The sequence below is a fragment of the Diadema antillarum genome, unplaced genomic scaffold, assembly GCF_040938485.1.
Source record: "Diadema antillarum isolate AM-2024a unplaced genomic scaffold, OU_Dant_1.0 seq00000886_RagTag, whole genome shotgun sequence".
Classification (NCBI taxonomy): domain Eukaryota; kingdom Metazoa; phylum Echinodermata; class Echinoidea; order Diadematoida; family Diadematidae; genus Diadema; species Diadema antillarum.
The window spans coordinates 461,859-482,425 of record NW_027271750.1 but is presented as its reverse complement, the minus strand read 5'-3'; the positions used below and the strand labels follow the sequence as shown (position 1 = coordinate 482,425).

Sequence of the window (20,567 nt, the reverse complement as noted above, 5' to 3'; positions counted from 1 at the left end):
CGCCTTTCCTCCTATCCTCGCTCGACGTACGAGTCGATATTCCACCGATAGGTGATAAAACTACTCTCGCTATGAGTGGAGGAGCTCCAAATTCAGGTGTCCAGGTTGAAGGACAGGAAATAATTTCTCTGCAAGAAATCTTGGAAGCTTTTGGTGCTCCACTTAACGAGGAACAAGCTTGGGCTCTTTGCTACCAGTGTGGGAAGTATGTCATTGAGAACAGCGGGAGAAATGACATTCGATTATTAGAAGGAGCCAGAGGCGTTTTGCTCAGTCGAGATGGCAACGTATGCCTAGCCGGCGCCGTTCCGGATAGCACAGGTATGTGGTAGCTTGGACGTGGGGATGGAGCGAGCGGCGGCCCAATTACTGGTCACCCTCGCCGACGCCTAGCTCTTCTCGATCGGCCCTCGCCCTCTCTGGCTGTGCCGGGTTGGACGAATCAATGACAGGAGCTATGATCAGGCTAATCAGTGATGATGATAAATGCATTTATTCATTGATATGTGTCTGCTGTTATACTTTTTTCCCTCAAGCCCAATGATGACGTAGCAAGAGTTGAATAATGTCTGACTACACATTGGTATCTAAAAGACGTCTACTTTAAGTATTTCATACACACACCCACACACATAAAAACAAACACTGATTACAACTAGAGATTGTAATTTGTCATTACTGACAAATTAAGGTGATCCGATTTTTTTTTCATCAATGATTCGAGACCTGATCGCAATAGGCATGACCATACAGGTTTCGTCTGTTGTTAAAAACGTTGGCCGTGTGATGTTTGAATTCTCGTTTAGAAAAGGGAGTCATATCTGCCATCTTTGGTACCAAATTCCGTATACACTAGATAACGAAGATACAACAACAAATACATACGACCTTTGACCCACCTTTACACTCCCAAGATGGCATCTGAGGAAAAAGTGGTTATTTTGTGAAATGATTCTTGCGACATCGTCTATACGTGTGCAAAATATGGGAAAGATAGGACAGGTATTCGCCAAGATACAAGATGAAACATTTATGACCTTTGACCCTAATTTACATACCCAAGATGTTGTCCGATCAAGTAGTTGTTATTTTATGAAATAATGTACGTGACATGAACTAAACATGTGCAGAATATGGGGGTGATAGGGCGTGTTTTTCTTGAGTTATTGCAAAGAAAGTTGCAGAAAGAAAGAAATATCTCAATACATAGAAGATAAGCTTTAATTTCAACCAAGTTTTTTATCGTGATCCCGACATCCTATGAAATAACAAAATGAAATAGCGCAAAGTCTCAGCTACAACATATTAAAATCTGGGAGAAATTTACCGAAGGGTATGTGAGCTAGTGCTCGATAAAGACAATCATGTCAATTTTCACATTTAAAAAAATTCCCTCCCATAGAGATAACACGTCATAACGAAGAAACAAAAAGAAGTACATATGACCTTTGACCTCAATTTGCACAGACAAGATGGCATCTGAGTAAAAAGTGGTTATTTTGTGAAATGATCCTTGTAACATGGTCTTTGCGTTTGCAAAATATGGGAAAGATAAGACATGTATTCACTAAGATATAGGATGAAACACTTATGACCTTTGACCCTAATTTACATACCCAAGATGGTGTCCGATCAAGTAGTTGTTATTTTATGAAATAATGTACGTGACATGAACTAAACATGTGCAAAATATAGAAGTGATAGGGCGTGTTTTTCTTGAGTTATTGCAAAGAAAGTTGCAGAAAGAAAGAAATATCTCAATACATCGAAGATAAGCCTGAATTTCAACCAAAATTTTTGACGTGATCCCGACATCGTATGAAAAAACGAAGGGCACACTTACGGTAGCGTAAAGTCTCAGCTACAACATATCGAAATCTGGGAGAAATTTACCGAAGGGTAAGTGAGCTAGTGCTCGATAAAGATAGTCATGTCAATTTTCATTTCCAGAAAAACTGCACTCCCATAGAGATAACACGTAAACTGGTCAAATTTAACAAGGTTACTTTCAATCCATTTTTACGAGGTGATACCGTTATTCAATCAAAATGTTGTAATTTTATGTTTGAAAGAACATTAAATAAGCTACAACATACTGAAATCTGGGTGAAAATTGACAAAGGACTAGTGAGATACGCTCAAATAAACTTGAAATTTGATGACGTCATTTTGAAAATTTACTTTTTTTACTTTATTAAGAAATTTGCTATCTTTTAATCATTTTGTCAGCATTGCCACCCCATGAAATGACATGTACAACTCATCAGGTTTTAAAATATGTAAAGAAAATGGGGGGTCACCGTCCATCCTGACGAGTAAAATCGAATTTAAAATTAGCAGTTTTTTGGCATAGTTGCACTGTATATCGCCATTGACGCGCGCGCAGAATTTCAACTTTGACGGGCCCGTATGACGTCATATTGGGTCGCATTGATTTGAAACTTGGTATAAATATTCCTTAACATTTCAGACATCCGATCAAAGTGAAAAAACTGGAAATTTCAATTGCACATGAGCTGTGCGTGCGTATATGCGCGCGCGCGTACGCGTCCGTCCGATTTTTTCAATTTTTCAAAAAATGCTCTAAATGGTCTGAAACGTGTGCAAAAAAATTTTGAGCTCGATTGGAGCATACAAATATTTCAACGCGCGCGTACGCGCACGTTTTAAGAGAAAATATGAATTTTGAGAACATGAGTAGAATGCGCATAATTTGAAATATATGTGACGTAAATTTCATTGAAAAATTTCATTCCATTTACTAATGAGATATGATTGAGAATGTGTTTTCATATAATGACGTCATAGTGACGTCACGGTCGACTGATCACAATGATACATTAGATTTTTCGTCTTTGGGACATGATGCATACATGGTATAATTTTGAAATTGATAGGCAGCGGACTTTCTGAGCTAACCTCTGCACAACTTTTGCGGAGAAATAAAGAAACAAAGAAGAAGAAAGAATCCGTACAGATACAGAAGGTGATCCGAAGGATACTCGGATCACCTAAATAGAAAGTTATTATCAAGGAATGCTGGAATTATTTATAGACTTAGGGGCCTAGGTTTTTCATCCCATCCAAACTAATGTTTTATTTAAACGCTATACATCATGTAAATACATTGATTATTAGGTGATCCGAGTATCCTCTCGGATCACCTATTGTATCTGTACGGATTCTTTCTTCTTCTTCTTCTTCTTCTTTCTTTATTTCTCCCCAAAAGTTGTGCAGAGGTTAGCTCAGAAAGTGCTAGGTCTATCAAGTTCAAACTTATACCATGTATGTATCGTGTCCCAAAGACGGCAATCGAACTAAAATCAAAGTGATCAGTCGACCGTGACGTCACTATGACGTCATTATATGAAAACACATTCTCAATCATATCTCATTAATGGAATGAAGTTTTTCAATGAAATTTACGTCACATATATTTCAAGTTATGCACATTTTACTCATATTCTCAAAATTCACATTTTCTCTTGATACGTGCGCGTACGCGCGCGTTGAAATATTTGTATGCTCAAATCGAGCTCAAATTTTTTTTGCACACGTTTCAGACCATTTGGAGCATTTTTTGAAAAATTGAAAAAATCGGACGGACGCGTACGCGCGCGCGCATATACGCACGCACAGCTCATATGCAATAGAAATTTTCAGTTTTTTCACACGGATCGCATGTCCAAAATGTCAAGGAATATTTCTATCAAGTTTCAAGTCGATCCGACTCAATATGACGTCATACGGACCCGTCAAATTCAAAATTCCGCGCGTGCGTCAATGGGGATACACAGTGCAACTATGCCAAAAAACCGCCAATTTTAAATCGGATTTTACTCGTCAGGATGGACGGTGATCCCCCATTTTCTTGTAATATTCTAAAAGCTGATGAGTTGTACATGTCATTTCATGGGTTGGCGATACTGAAAAAATGATTAAAAGATATCACATTTCTTAATAAAGTAAACAAAGTAAATTTTCAAAATGACGTCATCAAATTTCAAATTCACTCGAGCGTATCTCACTTAAATTTCGCCAATTTTCACCCAGATTTCAGTATGTTGTAGCTTATGAAATGTTCTTTCATTAATGTAAAGACAACATTTTGATTGGATAACGTCATCACCTCGTAAAAATGGATTGAAAGTATCCTTGTAAAATTTGACCAGTTTACGTGTTATCTCTATGGGAGAGCAGTTTTTCTGGCAGTGAAAATTGACATGACTATCTTTTTCGAGCACTAGCTCACTTATGCTTCGGTGAATTTTTGCCAGATTTTAGTATGTTGTAGCTGAGACTTTGAGCTATCGTAAGTGTGCCCTCCATTTTTTCATACGACGTCGGCATCACGTCGAAAAACTTGGTTGAAAAATTGCATGTGGCTTCGATGCAGCGTCATTTTGCTTAATACACAGGGCCTATGGAGCATGAAATAGGTCATTGCATAGCGCATCCGACTCGTAATCCTAAGGTCCCTGGTTCGATGCTCACCCCTGCCAGTTTTTTTTTTAAATTTTTTTTAAACACTTTTTTTCTTCTTTTTCTTTAGTTAGTCTGAATCTCCTTTCCTAACTTTATCTTTTTCTGATTTTTTCATGCTTCTCCTTCAAATTTCTATAAAAATAACATAATTTTTTCTTTATTTTTCTTTCTTTCTACTACTTTCTGTGCAATAGATGAACAATAACAATGGCTATTAATCCCATATTTTGCACATGTTTTGTTCATGTCACGTATATTATTTCATAAAATAAAAATTACTTGATCGGACACCATCTTGGGTATGTAAATTAGGGTCAAAGGTCATAAATGTTCCATCCTGTATCTTGGTGAATACATGTCCTATCTCTCCCATATTTTGCACACGCAAAGACCATGTTACAAGAATCATTTCACAAAATAACGACTTTTTGCTCAGATGCCATCATGTCTGTGCAAAGTGGGGTCAAAGGTCATATATTCTTCTTTCTGTATCTTCATTATGACGTGTTATCTCTATGGGAGTGCAGTTTTTCTGCAAATGAAATTTGACATGACTATCTTTTTCGAGCACTAGCTCACTTATGCTTCGGTGAATTGCTCCCAGATCTTAATATGTTGTAGCTGAGACTTTGGGCTATCGTATTTTACCCTTCGTTTTTTCATACGATGTCGGGATCACGTTAAAAAACTTGGTTGAAATTAAAGCTTATCTTCAATGTATTGAGATATGTCTTTCTTTCTGCAACTTTCTTTGCAATAACTCAAGAAAAACAGCGTCTATCACCCTCAAAGTTTGCACATGTTTAGTTCATGTCACGTACATTATTTCATAAAATAACAACTTCTTAGTCAGACACCATCTTGGGTATGTAAATTAGGGTCAAAGGTCATAAATGTTTCATTCTGTATCTTAGTGAATACATGTCCTATCTCTTCCATATTTTGCACACGCAAAGACCATGTTACAAGAATCATTTTACGAAATAACCACTTTTTGCTTAGATGCCATCCTGGCTGTGCAAAGTGGGGTCCATGGTCAAATATACTTCATTCTGTATCTTCGTTACAGTGTATACGGAATTTGGTACCAAAGATGGCAGGTCTGACTCGCTTTTGTGAATGAGATTCCAAATATCACACGGCGAATGTCCCTAAACACACATGAAACCTGTATGGTCATGCCTAAATTATGTATTTGTTGCTGAATCTTCGTTATCTAGTGTATACAGAATTTGGTACCAAAGATGACAGATATGACTCCCTTTTTTAAATGAGAATCCAAACATCACACGGCCAATGTCTCTAAACACAGATGAAACCTGTATGGTCATGCCTATTGCGATCAGACCTCGAATCATTGATTAAAAAAAAATCGGATCACCTTAATTTGTCAGTAATGACAAATTACAATCTCTAGTTAAACTATGGACTTTGAGGGTCAGCTCCAAGATTTTGATAGGATTGTAAAAATACAAAATACGAGAGGATTCTTCAAACTGTTGTCAATCTGGACTCCTGTTTGCACATTTCAAATGTATTTTTTGAGAACAAATTGTCGAAAATATATGACTTGCATCTTCTCCACCTTTAATCCGTGATATTTCAAACCTACATGAATGAACTTCCAACTGTTTAATATGAGAAAAATAGTAATGTTGTGTTCATTACTCCACTCGTCAGCAAAACTTGTTCCATTAAACATGGAAGTATAACTCATAGTCATAGTACATGCATGCACCACTTTTGCACAAATCACTTAGCTATTCTGGTCCTAAGCTTTGAAATATTAAATTTGCTAATCGATGTTAAATCTACTCCAGTTTGTTTGTATTCAAGCAGAGGCTTAAAAAACAACAACCTTGCATCCTACATTCCTAGTATATTCCTACATTGTATGCTGATTGTGATCTTAAATTAGTGGTCTTTCACAGATGCAGTTATTTCTTGTATAGCCAATTACATCATTTCAATAATGCCAAACTTGCACTGTCTTCCAAATATCCAAAATATCTTTTTCAATTCACACTCACAGCTACATGTATGTTCTCCATTTTCAGGATCAGGATCTACACATTAAAACAAGTTTTTTGCTACTTTAAGCTCAGCAGTCTTTTTAGAATGACTGAAACCTCTTTTTATGCACTGTCAACAGATCTAGCAATAGTTGCATGGCCAATGATAGTACAATATGACAGGCTGGATATGACATGAGAAAGCAACAGATTGAAGGAAATTCACACAACTTTAAAATTTTGTAGAACTTTGTTCGTGATGAACATGCCATATATTTGGGCAGTCACTTTGGTCATTTTCTGCATAGACGATCACATACAGTTGTACCATCCGCTGTGTATTTTTTTTTTTTAAATAATGTGTAGAACACTGGTACTACACTGTACACTAGGTACTATCAGTATCTGAGGAAAGTGAGAATACATTCTTCGTTCTTGATGTAACTTTGGTTAAAAGTTCATATTGCATCCCCCCCCCCAAAAAAAAAATAATAAAGATAATAATAATCAAGATAATAAAAGGATATATTACAAGGCTGAAAATTTGTTTCCAGCCATGTTTTAGAGTTCTATAATTATTGCTTTAGGTTGAAAAAATAGAAGAAGTGGAGTTAAGGAACATGTTAACCAGGTATCACTGATTCTTGAATCCTACAGATGTAGATTAAAATAGGCTTGGTGTTAGGGTTGAGGAATTGGACATTCTTATGTTGAATCTTTGATATTCAGTATTTAGTGTTTCTTATTATAATGTTTGCCCAAAGGATACCATGTCCCATTTTGAATTCAGTCGGCATTAAAAGTGTCACCCTCTTTTAGAATGTTGGAATAGACCCTCCTCCCCTCCTTAAAATCCCCAAGCTTGTAAAGTTTCTACTTGCAGTTTGTGTGGAGGTAATTGTAACTTCAATTATAGTCCCTGCAAAAAGTTGTTACTAATGAACAGTTACTGCTTTGTCATGTGACACTTGATACCCGCACACACCCACATGACAATTTAGGCCGTGTGGTGGTTGGGGAAGTCAGTGCTAGGTTAACACAAGTAGTTGGTAGCTTGATAGTACCAGGAGAATAAATTGATTGCATCCATTAAATAGTCTCATTCTGACGTTAGCAGGTTAATTTGCATTGAACTGTATTTGATGCCAACAAAGTCATCCATGCTTTGCTCAATCTGTAAATTGTCAGTACTGTTTGAAGACTTTCAATTTGATGTACATAAAAAGACATTTGAACAAATTATGTATTTCAGGCAATTCATTTACAGTGTTTTGAAAATAAATTGGAAGATGATCATGAATGTAATCCTCTTCAAAAATCATTTTCAGATCCGGGGAATAACTGACCTGGTAAATACATTGTTCTGAAATGATTTTTAAAAAATAGGATAATTTAGATACAATTTGATAGAAAACCAGAATCTCATCAATGAATTTTAAAAAAATAGGATAATTTAGATACAATTTAATAGAAAACCAGAATCTCCTACATCCTGAAAAGGGTTTGATGGTAAAATACTCATAATTGAGCATTCAATGCATCCTATTCCAACGGAAGTGGTTTGAATCCAAACAAGGACTTTCTTTTTCTGGCATACAGTTTGATGTGACTCGGATGAGATGAACACCTTCCATTGAATGGATTAAGCAGTGCTCAGTTAAGTTCTATTCAGTGGCAATGACCATACCACATGGTGTCTCTTTTTCTACACATGATTAGACCTAGAGCAAAGATGGACTGTGTAAAGTGCTGGTAATAAGGTCAAATGCTCTATTGATGCTGTTTTAACAGGATGCAATGTGCACGTGGCATGTACACTGTAATGTGCTTCCAAACAGCATTTAGGCTTGTGTATACGTACATGTTGTACATGTAATGCTGCTCAAGATATACTTGCAGTTAATATAGAAAATATCCTGTTACGTGTTAGGTTAGAATCATGAATGTGATATTGTCATCACCTACTTCCTCTGTAATGTACAAATTTTCATTTTCATCTGTTTATTCCATCTACAGATAATGCAAGGGGAACAGAACATGTGGTGAGTTTCCGTAGTGTAGATACCAGTAGAAGATATATTTGCAGATGTCTTTTAAAAAAGAGGAACTATCCTTCAAGTTGAGTTGGCTTTAATAGAATAAAACATACAAATTGTAATGTTCTTACTGAATAGTAAGAGTGCCAGTAGAAGGAGACATACAGCTGTAAAATCATGAAGCAATGATAATTTGTAGAATACTTGTTTGTGTTTTCATGAAATATTACATGATCAGTAAAAACTCATATGGAAGTAAGACATGATGGTGATACAATTACCAAACAGCTCTTTCACTGACCTGTTCATAGATTTCCACTAAATGCCTTAAAAAAAAAAAAATTGTAAGTTAAAGAGGATAAGCAGCAACAAATGATTTTCGAGTGCAATTGACCAACAGCAAGTACTTTAAAAAAGGGGGAGGGTATTATAGTTGCTCGATTATCAACCTAAACGTGATCTGAATGGCATGCAAGCCACTACAAGAGGTGATGGTGATGGCATCATCCCCCTCATGTCTTATGCATGATATTAAATGTGTTTGCAATTTCTCATTATTTCATGATATCATGGAAAACTTTAACCATCTTGTTCCTTGATGTAATCAACATACAGCCAAGAACATAAAAATGTAATACCAGTAATTCTTCAACAGTGACAGCAACTGACAACAACAATAAAATCTTAGGTTGTTCTTATTCTAAAGGTACAAATATCCAAAGGGAATAACTTGTGTGTGCAGTGTGAGCAGGCAAGCTTGCATTTTAGTCCATGAACCACATTGCTTCACTTTGTGTCTTGTGTTTTTTTTATCACGGAATCTGTTTCTTGCTGTTATGCACACACAGCTGGTTAATGCCATTGGAAGGATTATATATCTTGCCTTGGACTACGGCTTGTCGGAGGAGGAGGAGCGGGAGCTCTCGCATCCACTTGAGGAATTAATTGACTTCATGACCGCTGAGGAGGAGGAGGAGGATGCGGAGGATGAGAATAGGAATGGCAACAATAACGTGGAGGGGAGGAACGGTGGCTTGGACAATGTGGACGAAGGCATAGTGGATGTGCAAGAATGGGATGATGATGATGAGGAGGAGGAGGAGGAGGGGTCAAAGGTCGTGGATGGAATCCAGATGGACAGTGCTGCCAAGGTTGTAGACAGTGAGAGGGAACAGGAGAACAATGCATCTCAGAGAATGACAAATCTGCTAAAAGTAAGTATGTGTGCTTATTTCTAATGTGACATCATATGAATGCATCACCAAATTGTAATGTGTTTTAGGCTGGGTTTATCTAAAAGTTTTCTGAGGCAGAATCACGATCCTAAACGCGTTTGAGGCATTTTCAGGGGTTAGATAAACGCAACCGTGGTTTCAAACACGTTGAGGAACGCCATTTTGAAATGCCTCTCAAAGGGCGTTTTGAAACGCGTTTGAGACCACGATCGCTGTTCTATGAGTAGATAAACGCAATGCCGTTTTGAAACGCGTTTATATCTCAAGGTCAAATCCCAGCTGTTTCCGGTTGTGCTCTCTGCCCATTATTCGTATGTGACTGATGAGGCAGGTTTGGTGGTATGAAGTTGACCTTTACTTCCCGGGTCAGACGGCGCAAAGCAGCTGCGCAGTGACACCACTGGAATCGTGATTGTATGATGGTTAGATAAACGCGGCCCCTCGAGAATCGCGTTTCAAACCACGTTCACAAACACCGTTGCAAACGCGTTTGGAAACGTGATTCTCTCTCTCAAGTTACAGTAGATAAACGCAGCCCTAATAATCACATTTTTTCAATGTTGAATTTTTTTTTTTTAATGCTATGACTGACCTTTGACCATTACATATGAACATTTCTGGTTTTACAGTACATGTACCTTGAAGCATCTTTACCACAGGCCTTCTTGCCCTGTGTTTGTTTCATTTTCCATCTGAGATGACTGGATAGCCCATTTTATACAACACCTATTTAGAATATAGCTATCCGATTGGTCGATTGCCCATCATGTGACATTTAGTGAAAGGTTCCATTGCACGCTCTGGCTGTCTCAGCAGTGCAATTTTGTTTGACCAAAATGTTCCATTGCACGCGCTCTGATGTCACAACAAACAAACATGTGCCGCGCGCACTCAACAATTACAAGCGCGCTTACAAGCGCATACTTTTGTCACTCATTTTTGTAAACAACTTCGTTTCGCATACGTACAATGTACATACAGTATGTAGAAATGTACATACACGGTGACTGCGACTGTGAGGCTACTCATTAGTCTTTCATGGAAAATGGTTGCCATTTCTGTGCTAAATTCAAGAATCTGTGAGTACCAAATCTGTTGACGTTCAAGGTGTTGTATAAAACAAATAGTGTATGGTCTTTACTCGTGCAGTGGAACCAGATTTCGCACTCGGTGAAAGATGAGGCGCACCATTCAACTCGGCTTCGCCTCGTTGAATAGAGCGCCTCTATCTTTCACCTTGTGCAAAATTTTGTACCATTGCACTCGTGACCATTCACTATTTGTATAATATTGCACCCTGCTCTTTGCTATGAGCGAATGAAGTAGAATATTTTCATGCATGAGTTGTAATTCTCTCACATACACAGGACCTCCACTTTTTGTCCTATCTGAGGGACAGTGACAAAATTTATGGGCCTAATTTCTCTCCATAACTTGAGAAGTTCTCAAAAACCCAAGAGATATTTGTATCATTTAAATGTATAAGTTGAAGAAAGAAAAGAAAAGAAAAAAACAAAGACAGAGAGGGAGAGAAGAGAAAGCTGTGAATTCACTTTTCATGACCATTCACCATGTGAGATGATTGCAGAGCACACATGGGTTAGGAGAAATTCCTCTGTATTCTGTTGTCATGGAAACACCCCAAACATTGCTTAAGGCCCATGCTGAGTTTTCTTATCCTTATTCCCTTGATGAAGGTTGTTCACCTTTTAACAAGGTCAAAGATCTTGGCTTGCCCCAGCTGAGAGGTTGCTATGCCAACTGCAAGCCTGCTTGGGAAAAAAGGGGGAGGGGATGGGGGAGAGGTTAATAGTCTAGACTGAAAACATTCCAAGGATAAATTCCTGCAAAAAAAAAAAAAAAAAAGAGTCCTCAACTACAGACTTTCTCTACATTTTTTTTTCAGGAGTGTTAAAAAAACCAGAATGAAGATGTTCAGTATGAATGATCCAAGCTTCTGAGACTTGAAAATATTTCTTGGTGCAGCATAATTTGTGATATGTACATTGTATCAATGTGTGATGATTCATTGTAGGGAGACATCAAAAAAGCTTATCAAGCAACAGTGTGTATAATACTAGCCTCTTTACCAAATCTGGCAGGGGGGGGGGGGGGGGGGGGAGGGGGTGCAGATAGACAGAGAAACAAGAAAAATCCTTAATTTATGATGTGAAAGTCTAATCACATCAGCGAATAAACTGTTTGTTTGTTGTGATCTCTGAAGAGGTACAATTGTCCATTGTATCAGGTAACATTGATTTGCCTAATAATGCAAAATATCATCAATATGATTCACATAAAAAAAAGAAATTTAATTTTTAATCATTTACAGCTGCCATGATAAAGTTGTAGCAACTAGAATCAATATAGGGGCCTAGCTGATTGGTAGTTATCCAGCAGCTGTAATGGTAACTGTAATCTTTCATACTCAAGTTGTGATGTTGTGTTGATAGTGACAGCGTTTTATGAAAAGTTTAGCCTGGAATTGTAATGAGATGGCCTGCATTGGTAAAAACACTACTTGCAAAATGTACGTACTTGTTCACCATTCAAATTTTATGAAATGTACAAATGCCTCTTTTCTTTTCTTTTCTTTCTTTTTTTTTTTTTTGGGGGGGGGGGGGGGCTATGATGACTTTACATTTCTTTGCTGAAATGAAGAAAAAGAATAAAGAGAGAATAAGCAGCAGATGCCATTAAGGAGAAAATGCACTTGTTAGTACCATAAGCTTGCCGCAGTCACGCAGGTACATTGTAGTCGTACATGTACACGATGTCTCAATGCATTGAACACGACTTCCCCCAAGCTCAGACACGGGCTCACTGAGCTGCATGCATTGACATTCAAATTTCATTGTCTGTGCATCTTGGAATGTCTTTATCTAGCCAGTCTGTGCCCTGGGTTAAAAACCTGTAAAGTGCATGAATATATTGTAGAGTGCTCTGTACTGAGCTCCTAATGGTTTGAGGTAATCCAGACTGAAAGAGAGGGGAAAACAGCTGTATGTACTGAGTCTAATTTACTGTAACTCTAAATCGCTTTTTCAGCTTCCAAACAGTCCCGATAGCTTGAATGCTGTTTTCATTTCTTTACAACTTTGCTTTATTCCACGCTATAATGCTAGGTTTTTCACGATGAGATGATCATGTCAGGATCTTGCTTAAAGGAGGAAATTCCAGTGTGGTTGTACTAAATGTCTACTGTAATGTATACAGCTGTAGCAAGCATTTAAATTGAGAGAACTTAAACATACTCTACATGCATGTAAAAAATCACCTGCCCCAAAAGAGGTTATTGTGAATACAGTCGAATCCTATGTGATTTTAGAATTCATACTACAATGTATGATTTCCTATTAGTGGTAGTTGCAGCAAATTTATGGAAATCAAATAAGCTCATGATGTCTTCGCCTTTTGATTTTCCAAATTGTACACACCTGAATCTACATGAATTTACAAGTTACAGACGTACCTATGTAAGACTGTGATATTGTTCACATCTAATATTTGCCCAAATAGATGCTGCAGTGATCTAGCAATATAAATTGGTGATTTATTCTTTATTTATTTTATTTTATTTTTTTATTATTATTATTATTTTTTTTTTGGGGGGGGGGGGGGGCAAGGCTGGGAAAGATTGCATTAGATGGATTATCAACCAAAAACTTCTTTTGTGTGTGAAATTATAGGCACAAGGCAATGTTACATTGTAGACTTTTGAGGTGATGACATTATCACCTCAGCTAGAAATGCAGTTAGAGTCTCACACTGGCAGTGTCACTGTGGTTCCAAATCATGCATGATACAACGGTTGCATTCTGTCCAAGTACACCTGTGGAGAGTGGTTGCCAATAGATGGAACTAGGGCTGTTTCAAGACAGCTGTTTTGAATTACAATGTATTGTGCTATGGAATAGATTTGGAAATAATTTTTTTCCTAAAGATCTACATGTAGAGTGCTGGAAATGGTTTCAGGCCCATTTGTATTGACACTTTGTTGATTTAACTTAATGGGCAAGAGATATTCAATGCATTATATTTTACATTACAGTGGTTGTACATGTGTACACTGTAGGGCCTATACTGTTAAATAAAAATGATACGTACAGTGTATGTTATTCTTGTTGTGGAGCCTACTAAAATTATGTGCCTGTGATTTTTTATTTGTTCAGAGCCTGTCTACTGACTGTATTCATGATTATTGTGAGTTTTAAAGCCAAGTCTGGAGATGCTTTTGTTACGCAGTTGAAAAGGTCACTGTGTGGTTTAAATGGAATTCATGAATGATAGTCACACAAGTTTCTGTTCCATGAAGCACATCCACAAAGTTTCATGCATACATGTAATTATGGCCATGACTGAGTCAGTGCACTTCTGCTGAACTGATATGATGCTCGTGTATCTGGTAGTAAACTATTGTTGGACAACATGTTTGATTTACAGACAAAAAAGCAAGAGAAAGGTTGAATCACTTGGAAGAGAGTTTTATATTGAATACTCTGTTACAGTGCACTCCCGTTACAACGAACACGGTTATAACGAAATTTCGTTATAACGAAGTAAAACTTCTGATCCCAAAATTATCGCCATTAAAGTCTATGGTACAAAATTCGCTTATAACGAACACGGTTATAGCAAAATTTTCGTTAAAACGAAGTCTTTTCCGAGCACCACTGACAAAGAAAAACAAAAGAAATGTGCTCCGTTATAACGAAATGCAGATCGCTTTTGAAAATACGTAGCGGAACAAGGCATTTCACAGCGTCTCTGCATGGGCGAACGCGTCACATCACTGTGTGTTCGCTTAGTGTGTCACGCACAGTTTCCAAGGGGAACTTGCGTTATTATAATACAATAATCTGAGATAGATTAACTATTTGTTTTATTGTTCACATAGCTTTCCAGTTTATGACGAGTATTAAACAGAATACAAATTTATGTATCTACTCGTGGCTTCCTTGTTTTCGTTATTATATTGTATTTGTTCGGTTATAACAAAATTTCGTTATAACGAAAGAAAACTGCCGGTCCCGAGCATTTCGTTATAACGGGAGTGCACTGCATAATAATCTGTATCAAGGTTTAGTACCCTACAAATGTAGTTAAATTTTCATGAACTAAATATCAAAAGTGTTGCTGCCCTTTGAACTTATAAATCATAAAAATGAGCAGGTTTTTCATCTGTATTATCTGAATGGGCTTTGAATTTATGAGCAAGTCCAAGTTTGTTGTTGTTGTTGTTTAATGAAATGATGCATTGTGTGATAACAACATTTTTCATTGATATTTTACATAATTGTGCAAGTTTGGGTCTTGCCAAGTGAAGGTGAAGAAGGGACTTTTGAAAAGATATGCTGTCTGTGACCAATCCATCACTTGTCCAATTTCCCACCTGACATGGCTCAAAGTTAACTTTTTTCTTCTCTGGTGAACCATTTAAGCCTCTTAAATCTTTGAATTTGAATTATTGGTGGCCCAACTATCCAGAAGTACAGCTGTACACTGTAATACGATATCTGTTTTGAATCTTAGCTGCCCAATTGGGCAACCAAAAGATAACCTTACATTGTATATGAAGTGTGGTGACCTAACATTGATTTTCAGTGGCCCTGGGCCACTTGGCCACCGCTAAAAGTCAAGCCCTACTCCATTATCTGTCATAGTTGAGTCGTTGTCTGTCGGGAGATTGTCATTTGTCGCAAATGTTGCAAGTTAGCTGGCAAGATTGTCTTGTGACTACCAATAACTTTACAGCTATGTGTACATGTACAAATGTATGACTCTAATCATGACCAAACTTTGTGTCAGAGATGTGCTATTTAGGCAGCCTATACTTTTGAGATCTCCATTATGCTGTATCGTTCTGTATATTAAAGGTCACATGCTAAGATAAAGGATCATTTCAGGTCACATGTTCAAAGTACAAGTATACCCACAAGACTGTTAGTGGTTCTGACATAGTAAATGTACACATTTGTAGCAACCATTATTCCAGTTCTACCCGAAGAGTTGATGGAGAGATTGTGTAATTGGGTACAGAAGATACCTTGTGGAATATTAAGTGCATCTTTTTACACTGATAATAAATGATTCCATCATTTTGCCTTAGAACTGTAGACTTCATAGGAAACTGCTATTTTTTTCTTAATTTTACTTGTACATACAATATTGTACATGTATATATTTTTTTCATTATCAAAGCCATTTACAAGTGTTCAAATATTGTACATCTTAACAAGTTTATCACAGAATGTGAAGACTGTAAATGGTGTCTCAAAACATGGCAATGGTAAAAATGGTACCCATAGTGTGTGTGTTGTATGAATTTCATTAGGTTTGTCCTAACATATCCTCAACGCCCCCCCCCAAAAAAAAAAAAAAAAACACACACACACACAAACCTTGTACATGCCTGTCACAAGTGATTTTGTGACATTGGTGCTGATGTAATTTTTGAAGTCATGCCTCACTTGGCGCCCTCGCCCACCCCTGCAGGGGGGATAAAAATACTGCCTCATTACAAGGATATCACGTGTATGCTTTGTGGAAGGTTTCCTTCATCCTTCAGACACTATCTGGGCTCCAAAGGTGCTAGATAACCTGATGTTGGAGGTGGGTAATGAGATTTGGCGGCAGCTCCTCTCTTGGGAGGAGGGAGCCACATTAAAAGACGTTACTTACGTAGTGTAGCAATGAGACTTTCTGAAGGCAGAGTCAGAGTACATTTTGTAGTAGTGCACATACAGTTTTGTAGTCGGGTTCATCTTGATAATGACCCATGAATTTTTATTATGCATGAAAAATTAGAATCTGTCTAATCTCATTCAGTTTGCTTACCATACCTTCAGAAGACTGATGGAAGTATTGGACATTTAGGAACATACTAACAAAACTGTGACTGTAAAACGAGGAATGTTCGCGTACATTTTACTTTCATGAATTTTGCAAGCAGCAATATTCGCAAAATTAAAATGCACGTGAAAGTTCTTGGCTACACAATACGCATTGGATACCAGTGGCAAGTCGCAAAAATTTCATGCTGTAAGAAAGGCCGTCGGCTCCAATTCATGAAATTTTCGTGCCGCGAATATATCGTGTTTTACAGTATACACCTCAGGCATGTTTGTATAGGACACTCACAAACAAACACACACAGAAATACACACACACAAACACAAAACATTCCATGAAAATTTACATAGTGTACAAAGTGTACGTACAATATACCTTGGTACATGTACAATGTACCCGTTATGCAGCATTGCACCGTTAGCATCTCACTGTATACACTTGTATCTCCGTATTGTGTTTGTGAACCTGACCTTCTGTGATCTACATTATGTAATTCTGCCAGTCCCACTTTGCCAATTTTCTGACCTGTATGAAGAGATGGTATAAAATGGAATACAATAAATGCACAATACTCTCAAACTGGGATTTACATTGTAGAGGCACAGGATCAAAAACAGCCCAGCACAGTCATCACACACAAACTCATACACACTCAGTCGAAAGCACATTTGTATGGATCCATAAAAATATATCAATCATTGTGTTGCTATGCTGAAATGTCAAACTGTTCATTTTTTTTTTACCTAGATTGTACTCAGATCAAGTGTTGATCTGTGATTTTTTTTTTTGTGTATCACTACTTTAGGAATGAGGAAATATATCTCAAGTGTTGTTATCAAGAAATTCACTTTATAATTCACTTTATTAATCTCTGCAGAATATTTTAATCATAAATAGAATATTCTTGATAAAGCAGGAAATTGGACAGTTCTGTGATATTGGTATGAGTGATTGGATGTAGATTATCACATCACTGTACCTGTAGCATTCCTAAATCGATGGCATCTTTTATGGAAATTATGTGAATCAAGGCTTGAATAGCGCAAGTACACTAATAGTATCGTGCAAATATGCTTTATTTGACATGGATTATTTTTAAAACCTGCTAATTTTGCAACACACACTCTGCATGGATGCAAATTATTGGTCAAGGAATGTGAGTATTAATGGGTGCAAAGAAGGAGCAACAAAGTAAAGATGGAACAGGGAAGACAAAAAATTCATTGAAAAGAAATTTAGTAGATGTGTGGAAGAGATGAGAGAGTTAGTATTTTATCAGACAGAAAGAATGAAAAGAGAAAGGGGGGGGGGAAGAAAACAGATTATTGGCTGTGGATATCATGATAATGGTTAGAAAATGACATGATATTAAACTGGAAAAACACATCACCCCTGATTTTGTTCTCCAAGTAGATCTATGATGATTGAAAGACAACCAGCCCAAGTACTGTACACTGCACAAATGCATGGTTGTGCAAACATATTGGCCGAATGCTATGATGTGAAATCCTGGACTATGGCAACAGTATTGTGTGTTTGCACAGATGGAGCTCAGGCATTGCAATCTACCGAGCCACAGTTTTCAGTGATTGCATACAATATACTAGCTAGGATGCAGTAATGAGAAGGTGTTGGATTTTAGTGTACGATCCTGGACTGCACGAATGCAGTATATTGTGTTTGCACAGATGCTGCGATGGCATTGCAATCTACACGAGTTTTACCAGGTCACAGATTTGGATGATTGCGTTCAAGAGTATGTACAATGTACTAGCTTGGACACAGGTGTAATGAGAATGTGTCCAATTTAGTGTGCAATTATTGACTACACGAACAGTATTGTGTTTGCACAGATGCTGAAGCAATACAGTCTACCAGGCCACAGTTTTCAGTGATTGCCAGGACACTGTCAGTTGTGAAGAAGATATTTAACTTTAAAAGTGTACAAGCCTTCACAATTCAAACTTTATTTTTCTAAAGGTTGCATTACAAGTACATTGTACCCGGTAGTATGATCACTGAGCAACACAAAATGACACAGGGTTTAATACACACCATAAGTGCTGTATTTTTTTTTTTTCTCTCAAAAAGACGGTGTCTATCCAGTCAGCTTTTTTGGATGTCATTTGTATTCATGCATAGCTACATGTACACAGTACAGTGGCAGAAAGTTAACCAGAGGGGGCATAAGGGGAAATTTATTAAGCAAATTTGCACTTTATCAATATCTGAAGTATTGTCCATTTCTGTGTTACAATGATAGTAAACAATTTCATTTAAGTAAAACATGATGCTTACCATGTTGATATGACAAAGCTGCATTTGTGTGCTAGTACATGTAGGCCTACTTAGTATTTACCAAAAGAAACTTTGCGTTAAATTTACGTGTAACGCAAGCGCCGATCGTTACTGCGTTAATCTTTCTGCGTTACAAAATTAACGATCACCGTGCGTGAATGATCGTTACAGATCGTTACTGTGCGTGAATGATCGTTACTGTGCGTTACAGATCGTTACTGTGCGTTAATTTTTAGATCTTGCGTTAGCGGACTTGTCATGTGGACTGGGAAGAAATCTCGGAAATTGCGAGACTCTGAGATGCCTGTCGTTCTTTATATTTACTACGGACAACTTCCTGCCGGTGGAGGGCATTAAAATAGCGATACAAATACCGAAAAGATTTTGTAGTTGAGCAGAACTCCCCTGGCAATGTCGTATTGTCATGGTCGTCAAATTTGTACTCATGGGGCGCAGTCAATGGAATCGGGCAAGCAAAAATTTCGAAGCCACCTTTTTCCCCAGAGCCAACATTTTCCATCGAACATTGAACCCATGAAATCACGCATACGCAAGCCTAAAACTAACGCCGACTGTCTAACGTTAGCGATGTCACGATTTTTAACTGTCAGACACTTACCCAATTCAGGAAGGTGCAAAAGTCCATTTATATTCCAATACACAACGTGTGTCTCGCTGAATAACTGGTGGTAGTGTGTGGTGACAAAGCCGAGTATTTCGGCAGTAAAAGTAGCGGGCAGCAGAAGAAAATGTCTGCCACTTTCTGCTCGCATTATTACACTGCCAGCAGGTGAGACAAGTGGTGACTTGATAGGCACGCTTCACATGAAAGTTTACCCAGAAACATGAAAATCCCACGATGCCAAGGTGCCAGAGTGGGGAATGGGGAGGGGTGGGTAGAGAGAGAGACCAATCAACAGAAGAAACCGCGCGTACTGGCGCATTCTCGGAGGTCATGAACAGTCTGGGGTCTTGGAGATGAACAGAGAAGGAATGTTTAATTAAAGATAGCTCAAGTCGAAGACCCAGGATTACAAACGTTGATTCTTTTTTTTCCTCCTTTCATTTAACATGCCTTCACATTTATGGTTGCACTCCTTAAAAAAAACTCTCCTGCGATCTTTGTTAACTTAATGTAGCCGTTTAAAACGTCAAACTTACCATGAAAGTGTTACTACGTGTAATACAATAGTTAATACTATGCCTATTGCTTTATTCATATCTGTAAAACACAAATTTGACTACCAATGACAATAAAAAAAATACTTGTATTTGTTTTGTGCGGAGATTTTTTGTCTTTGTCCTGACTAGTTCATATGAAATTTCTTATGTTTTTACGGCAGCATCAACAGCCTAAAATAAATTACTGAGAGATTTATAAATTATGAAATTTTTGGCAAACATCCACTTGAACTTCAGGCATGAAAAGCTCCTGATATTCAGCAAAAACAACTCAACAGATCAGAGACAAAGTTCCTTCAAATTTTGAAAAGTAGCACGCAGATTTGCTGGGCGTGGTAAGGTCCATGCTTTGAGATCGTCACAATCGTGTTGTCACCAGGGAGGTGGAGTGTCTCTCTTCTACTTCCCTGTTGTCACGGAGTAGTATCGGGAAGTTGTCACAAACTCCAGGATCACCCCTCCCTGCC

General features: G+C 37.6%; 1 protein-coding gene across 1 annotated transcript in view; it reads left to right on the top strand.

Moving 5' to 3' along the window:
• Nucleotides 1-20,567, top strand: part of LOC139740819 (protein spire homolog 1-like) — an 82,460-nt gene continuing 61,893 nt past the window's right edge. Inside the window, exons 1-3 of the mRNA XM_071651391.1 lie at nt 1-321; nt 8,514-8,539; nt 9,382-9,747. Of these exons, the coding sequence (XP_071507492.1) occupies nt 72-321; nt 8,514-8,539; nt 9,382-9,747 (642 nt within the window). The 5' untranslated portion in view covers nt 1-71. The remainder of the gene's footprint in view (nt 322-8,513; nt 8,540-9,381; nt 9,748-20,567) is intronic.